This window comes from Phaeoacremonium minimum (assembly GCF_000392275.1).
Source record: "Phaeoacremonium minimum UCRPA7 unplaced genomic scaffold PA7_03_scaffold_413, whole genome shotgun sequence".
NCBI lineage: Eukaryota > Fungi > Ascomycota > Sordariomycetes > Togniniales > Togniniaceae > Phaeoacremonium > Phaeoacremonium minimum.
Window position 1 is genome coordinate 495,670 of NW_006921315.1, and position 10,862 is coordinate 506,531.

At 47.1% G+C, this 10,862-nt stretch overlaps 1 protein-coding gene across 1 annotated transcript; it reads left to right on the plus strand.

Annotated features, from left to right (window-relative positions):
* Positions 1-7,517: 7,517 nt before the first annotated feature.
* On the plus strand, positions 7,518-8,075 carry UCRPA7_5480 (putative aaa family atpase protein; the record flags this gene model as incomplete). Its single annotated transcript, XM_007918027.1, has 1 exon — positions 7,518-8,075. The coding sequence occupies one exon, from the start codon at positions 7,518-7,520 to the stop codon at positions 8,073-8,075; it is 558 nt and encodes a 185-aa protein (XP_007916218.1).
* Positions 8,076-10,862: the final 2,787 nt, after the last annotated feature.

The window sequence follows — 10,862 nt, forward strand, 5'->3', positions numbered from 1 at the left end:
AGCAAATAAGTCACCTGACTGCTGGCAGGGGTAAAACCATGCTCCTCCAACTCAATCTAAATCTTTATTTACCAATACCAAGGTCACAAAAACTACAAAAGTTCATTAAGTACGCCACACAGATATGTAGGGTTTGACTTTATAAGACATTTGCTAAATCAAATGATACTCAGCTACTTTGAAGACTAAGAAATAATACTTGTCCTGATTCACAGCCAACGCATATCCTATCCTTTGAAACGGCACTAGAAACAGGCATGTATTGCATTGGCAGCAACAAAACACGTTCGCCATCATAGGTGATCCAGCGCTTGTCGAGACTCAGGCCATAATGATAATCGTCAGGGTCCCCGGTACCAATCGTCACTTCCTTCAAATTTTCAGCAAGTGCTTGGGTTGCTTCGGGCTTCTGTGATGCAGGTTCAGTCGTGGACTTGATTTTGATATGTCCAATCTCAGTGCATAGCGAAGAACCACTGGCATCAAAAGATATACTTGAGAGTGGAGCGTCCACAGTAATCACTTGCAAGCAGGTCCCTCTTGCTACATCCCACAGCCTCAAGGTCTGGTCGTTCGAGGCGGATGCAATTTGGCGGTCATCAGGTGTGAAAGCGACTGCCCAGACAGATCCACTGTGACCGTGAAGTCTCTGCAAGCACTCACCACTTCTGTTAGAGATTGTGACAGTGCAATCAGCTGAGGCCGCGGCCAGAGACTGGTCGTCATGCGCAAATGATGTAGAGTAAACCGAGGCGGTGTGGTGACGCAAAACTTGCAAGCATTCTCCAGTGACAATTTCCCATATTCGAACCGTGCCATCGTCTGTACACGTTGCAAGCCACTGGCCGTTGTTCGAAAATGTTGTTGACCACGCTGAACCACCATACACGGCGTCCCAAATAGTGATGTTTCCATCGTCATCTCCCGCAGCGAGTTGATGTCCGTCACGAGAAAATGCAATAGAATTGATATCGCAGTTGGAGTCAGCAGCTACAAGCTCCTGGAGGCATTCGCCTGATCTCGTGCTCCAGATCTTGATTATTCCACCCTGATGGGCGGACAAGACTTGTTCCCCATTATGCGTAAATGTCAGTCCATAGATAGTTGCCGCTTCGTGACTCAGTGTTTTAAGGCATATTCCAGTTCTCACATCCCAGAGCTTCAGATAACCGAGACTAGAGCCACCGGCGACCAACCGCCCATCCTTGGAGAAAGCGACTGAATCAACGAGGCCATTGCGGAAATCGAGCTCCGAAGTTACTGTCAAATTTTGCGGGTTCAAGATCTTCAAGTTCATGGTCCCTACAGCAATTGCCGTATCATCGTGAGAGTAGGCAAGTGAACTTGGATAGCCCGCGGCTGAGATCGTTTGAATCGCTTGTCCCGTTGCAGTGTCCCAAATCATTATCTCGCCTAGGCGAGTGCCAGTAACAATGCGTTGACCGTCAGATGAATAACTCAGGCTCAGCAGTGCACTCTCGTGCTCTAAGGTCCGAATACAAGTGCCAGTCCTTGCGTTCCAAATTCTAACATTGTGGTCTATTGACGCTGTAGCAACGTAATCATTGCGCCAGAAGTCAACAACCCTAATACTTCCTTCGTGTCTGAGAACTTGGAGTAGCTCGCCCGTTGAAAACTTCCATACTTTTGCGTTGCCATCTGACGAGCCCGATGCAATCAGTTTACTGTTGTGCGAAAATGCGATAGACCATACTATATCGTCATGGCCCTTTATTGTTCTCAACTTTGAAAAGGCCCCATTACCATAGCCGTCAAGCGTTTGGATGCAGCTACCCGTAGGCACATGCCAAATCCTGACCGTATTGTCGTCAGAAGCTGAGGCTATCCGCTCGCCGTTTTTGGAAAAACTGAAAGACCAGATCCGATCATTGTGACCATGAAGTGTCCGAATGCATTTTCCTGTTGTTGAGTCCCAAATTTTGAGAGACTTGTCGTCGAATGCTGATACAGCTATGCCGCTGTCGTCTGGCGCGAAGGCTACGGACGTAGTCGCGCCGCCGTGAGATTCCTGAGATTCATGTATAGAAGACTCCATGTATGGTTGGGGTTGAACTATCCAGTGGGAGTCTTCGTGTTTGTATAGAGTTTTAATCAAGCTGGTGGCTGGACTGAACAGTAAAGCGGACATGTAGGTTTGAAGCGGAGCAAACCCTATAGTCTCCTTATTTCTCATAAGGAATTCATAGGCGCTGCATATGAGATTCTGCACCGGCGTTGGCAGAGCAGACTGTTTCTCAAGGAACGTCAGCATGTTCCCCCGTCATTCAGCAGTTCCCGAAAACACTCACAATAAAGCCCAGAAGCTTGTTCATTGCACATACGCCTTCTGTTACGCATCCAAGCAGGCTGAGGCATTCGAGCCAGTACAGGTATTTCTCCCGGAAAAATTTCACAACGCATCCATTGCTTTGCAGGCTGTCGTCGCAATACTTCAACACGGGTTGCCCTGAAGCTTCTAGGTGATCAATCCAGTAGATGCATGCGTATTTTGACCCGGCCAGCGGATCTGGATTTGGTCGTTGGACATTATGAGCGGTTACTGCTGGTTGCATGAGATGATACATATCTCTATGAAGGATACTATTCATGTGCTCAAGAGACTTGAAGAATATGCTCTCATGTGCATTAGTGAGCCATGGACCAAAGCTGCCGTCGGAAGCTTTCAGATTCTCGAGTAGGTAATTTCTTGCCGACGAATGAACAGAGTAGATTGTGCTGTTAAGAACAGTCACGAATGCGCTGCATTGCTGTACAGCCTGTGTTAGGCCATTCAGCTCATTGGGAGCTCCTCCAAAACTATCAATGTAAAGAGACAGCTCTAGCATGGTAATGGGTCTGTAAACAGTCGCTACCGTAGCGAGGATTTGTTTATAGAAATCTCCATCGTTCAACCTCTCGAGTCTCCGCATCATGTGTAAGTAGAAGGGTCGAAGACCAGGCGGGATCTCTCTCAGCTGAGCTAGGGCATCGCATTGTGGAATGCCCTCAAGACTCTGGCACACCAGTGCAATCCAAAGCACTCTTTCGCCTGCTTCATTGAGGTACTTGCGTATAGCACATTCTGTTTCGGTATCGTACTGGTTCCTCTTCGCCAGTTGTTGTACTCGTTGGCGCGTGTATGCGTTGATGGCTGCAGTGAGCTCCTCCCTAGGTTGGTCGAAGTTCAGTTGAATTACATCACCCGATTTCTGTACCCAAGTTTCTATATCTGGCACACTGTGACTTGAGATAACCCATTTTAGATTAGTTGCTACTGATATTGTCTGTCGAATCAAACGGAGAAGGTTTGATATGTCGCTGCATTCATCCACTGAATCAACCACGAACCAGATGCGACGCTTCCTCAACCCCGTATCCTGAAGCATGTTTCCAAGAACATCCATAAGCTTAATCATTGGATTGGTTTTTCTGGTCTGACGTTTATTTATGCGTTTACCGCGGATGTGTCTGACCAGTGATGGTTGCTGCTGCACCAGGGTGCGTATCAGGCCGCGCAGGATGGCGGCTGTGGAGTTTTTTCGTGAATCCGTACTTTGGCAAAAGAAGAAAGATGTAATGTCGCTTCTTTTGTCAACTTTACATAGCTCATCGAGTAAACCACACAGCTGTATAGTCTTGCCAGTTCCAGGGCTACCTTTGATCCAAAACAAAGACTTCGTTTTATCATCACGCAATTGCGTAAACTCTAGGCTTGTGGTGATCCAGCACTGTTTTTTCGAGAACCCACACATTTCGGTAAGGCGGAATTTGTCATGTTGCGGATCGCACGTCTCAGTCTTCCTTAAGAAATAGTCGTCCATCGCGTCGACTACATCTCCGTCGCGCGCATCTCGTCTGGAAATTGTCCGCGCCATGTGTTGTTCGTTGTATTATTTATCAAATCGACGCTACTCGTTTGTTTGTGAGGAGACAGTGAACTTGAGATAGAATTCGCATTCATTCAAGGCCATGCTATGTAAACGCTTGTAATTCATGGAGTCCAATGCTACCTTAGTGAGGGGAGGGGCAACCAGAGAATCACAGCCCCAAAGTTCAGCTGGGCGGACGGCAGCTCTGGCTTGGTGCCCAATCCGACCTTGCCTCTGCAAATTTCGCCGACAACTTTCCCGAGCCTTGCATAGCTGCGTGGACTTGGGTTTATCGCCCCCAAGTCATGTATCTTGAAGTATACCCAAGTATCAGTGAGTACAGGGATGGAAATCGGAAAGCTTTGATAGCGTTGCCCAATATTCCATCTGATACAGGATACTATAGGTGTGGTTTTCTCCTTGTATGATTGTGCTGGCCCGATTACCATGACTCTCGGTCGCGCGTAATGATTCTGCGCTTCTACAACTTGCTCACGTAGCCTTTCTGAGTTTTCTGATCGTACCGTGGCGCATAGGTTTTATTTTCCCCCCGTCTTTTGCTGGTGCTAATTGGCTTCATATACCGAGCCTTCAGATTCGCCGCCATCTGACAGATCACCCAACTGCAACATGCTAAACTCCTGACTACCCCATGGGAGCTCAGCCACGGAAACAAAACATGACTCATCGTCCTTGAAAGCTTCTTGAACTTTGTCTGCCAAAGATGAACTCGTGACTAGAAGCTTGACAGCAGCAAGGAGACAGTCATCTCTGGCGATGCGAAGTAGATTTGTGAGCACAGTCAACATGTTTGCCTCGTACTCATCATTCTCATAGTGTGCTATGCCATCTATAAGACACATAAGTGTGATTTCTGACGGCAGCTGCCTTACCAGCCAGTAAAACAACGCGCAAAGGGGTGCAATTTCGGCGGATTTTAGGCCTCTCCAATCGATTTCGCGATGTAAAGTGGTTGTGTCAAACGAGTGGTATCGCAAAAGCTGTACAATGAAACTCCGCATGATGGCGGCTCCACCAGTATATGCATCGTCCCTTTCAATATGAAGGCTGCAAAAGAAGACCAGTCCGATATATCGTGGCCGTCTTCTGAGAGCGTGTGTAAGGGTGGCACACAGCAACATCAATGCAGACGAAGCGTGAATATCATCTGCATCATCCCCTTGAACAAGTAATTCTCGTGAATTTGAGGTAACAATCCAATCACGAAATTGTGGGGTGGTAGTTACCAGTTCCATCCTGTTTCGGTATCTTGCAGGTGTGAGATCTCTGCTCTCCGTGATATGGTCCAGGTCGGTCTTGTCTATGTCCCCCATGACGAGTACTTCGTAAAGACCGTGATATATAGTATTGGGGGTCGGCCATGGCTGCATAGCAGCCTGCGCTCCCCAGACAGCTTGTATCTGCATAGACTCAGGAGACGTATAGGCCATCGACGTTGAAGGAATCCAGGAAAGTTGTAGCTGTTGATACGAGCTCGGCAGTAGTTGAATGGGTGCCTGCTGGACAGTATGAGGGGGTAACCAATGACCTTGTAGCGCCGGTTGTGGTGATGGAGTAAGTTGTCTTATTAAACGGTCTTGTTGTTCAGTCATCATATCGAGTCTCCCTATATATCTTGTTAACTTCACACTTTCGAAATTTGCATTCCGTCAGAGGTTATAGATCTTACCGAATACCTGCTCTCGGGTCCGTTCGTGTTCGTGGAGCAGTTTCTGAATATTGTTCAAAAGACGAGCCCCACTGTCTTTATTGAGGTTCATATCATCGATGATACTTTTAATGCCTTCGCTAGTCGTCTGCTGCATTGATTCAATTCGGCTATTACCTGAAGTAGTGTATTAATTAGTGGTGCTTCGATGCAAGAGTATCTTCTCTTTGTCAAGCGTGGTCCTTACTCTCTAGCACACTATTCATCGCGTGTCTCGTCGTTGCGATGTGAGAATTCATAGCTTGATGTATCAAATCATTGCTGCACTCGACGACTTCATTTATACTATCAAGTAGTGGTTCCTGATATTTCTCGCCCTGTATTACCGCAGAAAGACCTCGCGTAACTGATTTGTGTATGTTAATAGACATCTCGGCTAAAATGAAGCAAAATACAGAACAGGACGGCCTCACTTGTGTGCTTTACGTAGAACCCGATTGCGTCCTCTATTGCCTTCATGATAGCTACCACTAACCTTATAGAGGCTTTGTTGATACTCTCGTCCTTAGGGAATGTTGCAAGGAACACCTCAATATCGCCGAACATCCGTTCGAGACTCTTGTCATCTAGGCTTTTCGTAATTTTCTTTCTAGTAGCAGAAGCCATTTTGAACGCCTTGGGACTGTTAGCCAAGAATTTCCGCTGATGGGGACCATAAAAAATGTCATACATCTAAGAGAACCTCTACTGCAGCGCGGATTGGTGTCGTAAGTTCGCCTTCCGGGACGAATTTTGCCAGCCGGGTTGCCGAGGCAGCATGATCGGCAACTCCACGAGAAGCTCTCTTAACATTGCCCCAGAAACCCTTTTTATTTCCATCGTAGGTCTCTCGAGCTAGCTGAAGTTGTAAATAGATTGCGTTCCAATCCACAGCGTTTCTGATGTTGTAGGGTGATTGTGTTCGTCCCTTCGGTTCAGGAAAGCGTGCTTTGAACTCGCTCAATGAGTCGTTGTATAAGGCAGCCCAGAACTTCATTACCTCTCCTACTGCCGAAGGATCTGCTACGATCATACTTTGGTTTGTATCATTCCCTTCGGACCCATAATGCCGAATTGACGCTGCTGGTGTAATATTTGAAGTCATGATTGGTGAAATTGGAACGTAGCGCTTCAGGCTTGGATCGTATCGAGCCGAGTGACTTCTAAAGGCTTCATGGTACTTCGAGAGATGATTGTCAATGAAGTCTACTGATGGCGGCTGAAGACTGAGGATCGGAATGGCTCTTGGTGTAGATTCAGTGTCCATAAGTATTAGCTGCCAGTTAGCGATCAAGCACGTACATCATCACTTTCTTTAATGGAATTCAAGCTTGAACATATAAATGTGATGCTCCAATCGTGCGCGCGCACACATACACACACATAAGCATGCGAGATTCTGAGAAAATCGGGAGAAGGGCGGGCATGCATTTTCAACAAGAGGGGTGAGCTGCGCGCCTTGCAGTACACGAATGCTGTAGCTATACTTCCCGCAACATAGAGACTACTAACACCATCCCAAAGATCAGCACCTTTGTGACCAATACTTATGCGCTACAGCGCCACATCCCCTGCAAGTTGCTGACCAAGCTCATGAATAAGTGTTGAACAGCAGTATCATGCAGGAGAAATCTACACTTCCCAGAATTGCACTTTGAGAAACCAAAGCTGCGATTTGTCCAACAAATAGCTCATGTAAATGCGTGCAAACCGTGGAGGAATTTGGTTCTAGCCTCAGGTATGCCTGCATAAGTTATGCTGCAGCTATAGTACAAACCCAACAGAGCAATAAATAGCTGAACGGCTAAGGTATCTACTCCAGAGCCGCGTTGTGGTTGCCTCAAGTTCTTCCCTCCAGTCCACCGACTTAAGGAATGCTCAATATTTTCTAGAGCAACAGAGATCGTCCTCTTCCTTGTTGCACCGCAAGCAATCGGATCATGGATGCCGCGCATGATGTTCCCGTTTTAATTAGTCCCGAATTAAAAGCAGAATCGGGTGATCATCAAGACGAAGGCAGAGATAAAGCCAAAAATGCCACAACAGAAGACGCCAGTTGCGAGGAAAGGCCCGGAGATGAGTCTAATGAGAGCAAGAATGATCAGCAAAAGACGGCAGCCGGGCCCATGGACTTGGAATCAGAGATCCATGACTTGAAAGCAAAGCTGGCCGAGCTAGTTACTAGCCAGGACCAAGTAAAGGAAAGAGACTACGATGATCCTTTCACGATGCTCGCCGAGCACAAGTTTGACTTACAGCGTCGCCGCTACAGCGAAGACTCTTCCGACTCCGACTCCGACTCCGATGACTATACGCAATTCGATCACCGCAGAAGACGAATGGAGCGTGTTCTTGTGCGAGAACTTAAAGACTTGAGGCGAGAAAAAGAGATGATCAAGGACATTAGGTTGCTACGAAAAGATCGCGATACCCTCGTTGAGAAAGAGCGCGAATGGAGAAGGAACGCCGTAAACTCGAAAGGGTTCGAAAGCAGCTAAAGAAGGGAGCTTATCTTAGCAGAGTTGAAGTGGCTGGTCTAGAACACACAGAAGAGAGTGTGAAAGCCATAGAGATAGATGGAGCACCTCCGCCATCAGGGGGACTGGAGGAAGGCGAAGACACGATCCATACTCCCCCTACATTCTCCACGCCGAGGCTCAATTACGTCGACTGGTCAACATTCAAGGCACTTCGGGAGGATGCGCAAGAAGATTCCTGTGCTATTGATGTATTGAGGGGCGAACCGGTGATCACTTTCGACCATACCAATTACTGGTTCAAGAAAAAATCCGACCGTGGCCGCGGCAAAGGAGATGAATTGGGAAAAGGCAAGCCAACCTTGAACATCAAGAAGAAACAAGCCCTACTTCCCGAACAGGCTCATCTACCTGAGAGAATACGTATTCATTCGAAACAGATTGTCAAGTTCTTGGACAAAGTAAGTGGGGAGAATTTATCCTCTAATGCCGACTCAGTTGTCATGATACGCCCATACAAGTTCTTGGTCTGCTATGAGGACCAAATCCGTCAAAGGTTTCAGAAGCTCCAGGCTAAATTCGGGGAGCATGGAGTTACTGCCCGCCTAGACGCTGCAGAGGCATCATCACATGCCGCAAATGAGCCCACCGAGGAACTTGCTACAACAATAGCTAATCAGGATCGTCTCGGTAATAGCGATGCAGGCCCAACCATAGATAAGCCCCGAGACTCTTATTTAGCGACCGAAGACAAAGTTGATGGAGACCTCGATGCAGATGAGAAATCGCCTACGGTGTATGAACAAGTGGGATGCTTGATAAAGTTCATGGACACCGAAATACGAAAGAAGCTAGAGTACTTGACAAGCAATAAGTGCGACAGAGTTCCCTTTACGGATTTGTGGTATCTGTTCAAGCCTGGGGACGAGGTGATTGATCAGAACCATAAGCAAGCCTACCGAGTCATCGAGGTTGCTAGTGTGAGCCATAAGGTCGTACCCCCATGGCAGAACTACTACGATGTATCTTCAGGAAAGTCAGACCAGACGCCAGTTTACATACACTGTGTTTATGTGGACTTCGATGGAAAGAACATCGGTCCTATAAGCAAGGTTTTCGAAATCCCACGCTATGACGGAGACAGAGCCGTTACTTCGCTCGACATCTATCCATTACGCTTTGCCGAAAGTGACAGAGTCCCCAATGGTTCATTCAGGCAGAAGCTTGTGGCCAGGGGAAGGATGTTTCTTGATGTGGCAGAGATTCGCCACATGCATTATGCTGGCCTGACTCTGGATGCAAGAGACGAAGTCGATAGCCAAGTAGTGGTGGACTTTGAGGAAGCCTTCGCAGCAAAAGGCAACGCGGAGTGGAGGCCAACTGTTGAAAGATTAATTGGAGCGTCAAAGATCGAAAAGGTTGCGAATGAGCCATGTGTTGCGGAGTGTTGTAGAGACGAAAACATTCATAAAGACACCGACGCAGAGACCCAGCGTAATCGAGACTATATTGCCAGTCTCATCCCAGAAGATCGCAACAAATACCCTTCGGTGGCTGTGTATCCCCGTACTTTGGGTGAAACAAAGTCTCCCGATAATGCACTCGTTGACGAAGAGCTCGTCATCATGTCATACCGTGTCTTTGGCTTTGTTCTTCGAAGCAGGAAATGGGGTGAGTAAATCTCATTCAGTGTTATCACTTCAAGATCCCTGAAATCTTCGCTCCTCACATTGAGTAGACAGTGAATCTAACTAAGTTCCGCACTTGCGGCATATAGCATTGCTCGACTTGACTTTTCTGAGTTCTATCAGCTTCAAAAACTCTCGTGAAAGTGTCAATCAACTAGTGAATGAAGAAGATCGACTAGAAGAACCCCCACAAAAGCAGGAAACAGCTTTCGATCAGTTGGTATTGCCAGAAGGTCACAAAAAGATGGTTTTATCCCTGATCGCACAACACTTTCGAGACAAGGAATCCGGCACAACAGACACTGAGCAAGTTGATATTGTTCGTGGCAAAGGTACATATTAAGTCCAGTGCTGATACGACATGCTTATTCTCTGTAGGAAAGGGCTTGATCCTCCTTTTACACGGCGCCCCTGGTGTGGGCAAAACAACTACAGCCGGTTAGTAAATTTTAACATCCGGTTGTACTACTGGTGTGATACTGATTGTGTCATGTGGTAGAGGGAGTGGCGGAGATGTTTCAGAAGCCTCTGTTTCAGATAACTTGTGGTCCGTTGTCCCCTAGCAGAGTTCAAATATTGTCAAGCTAATTTTCACGTGGTTCCATAGGCGACTTGGGGGTTACAGCCAAAGAGGTCGAGGAGACTCTCGAGAGAAACTTTACTCTGGCCAATAGGTGGGACTGCATTCTCCTCCTAGATGAAGCGGATGTGTTCCTCACCGCTCGGTCTCGAGATGACTTTGTTCGTAACGGATTAGTAGCAGGTTCGAAACACGTTATAACCTCAAAAATGTTGTGTCAAGCTAATACGAGAAGTATTCCTTCGTGTACTTGAGTACTATGCCGGTGTCTTGTTCCTCACTACCAATCGAATCGGCGACTTTGACGAGGCCTTTACTTCACGAATTCATATTAGCCTTTATTATCCGCCCCTCGACCTAAAATCAACAATAGAGGTCTTCAAGCTGAATCTAAAGTTGATTCGAAAACGATTCACTAACAAGAACCGCGAAATCAACATTGACGACGATAGCATACTGAAATTTGCTCAGGATTACTGGACAGACCATGAGAAGATACGGTGGAACGGACGGCAAATACGAAATGGATGTCAAACCGCC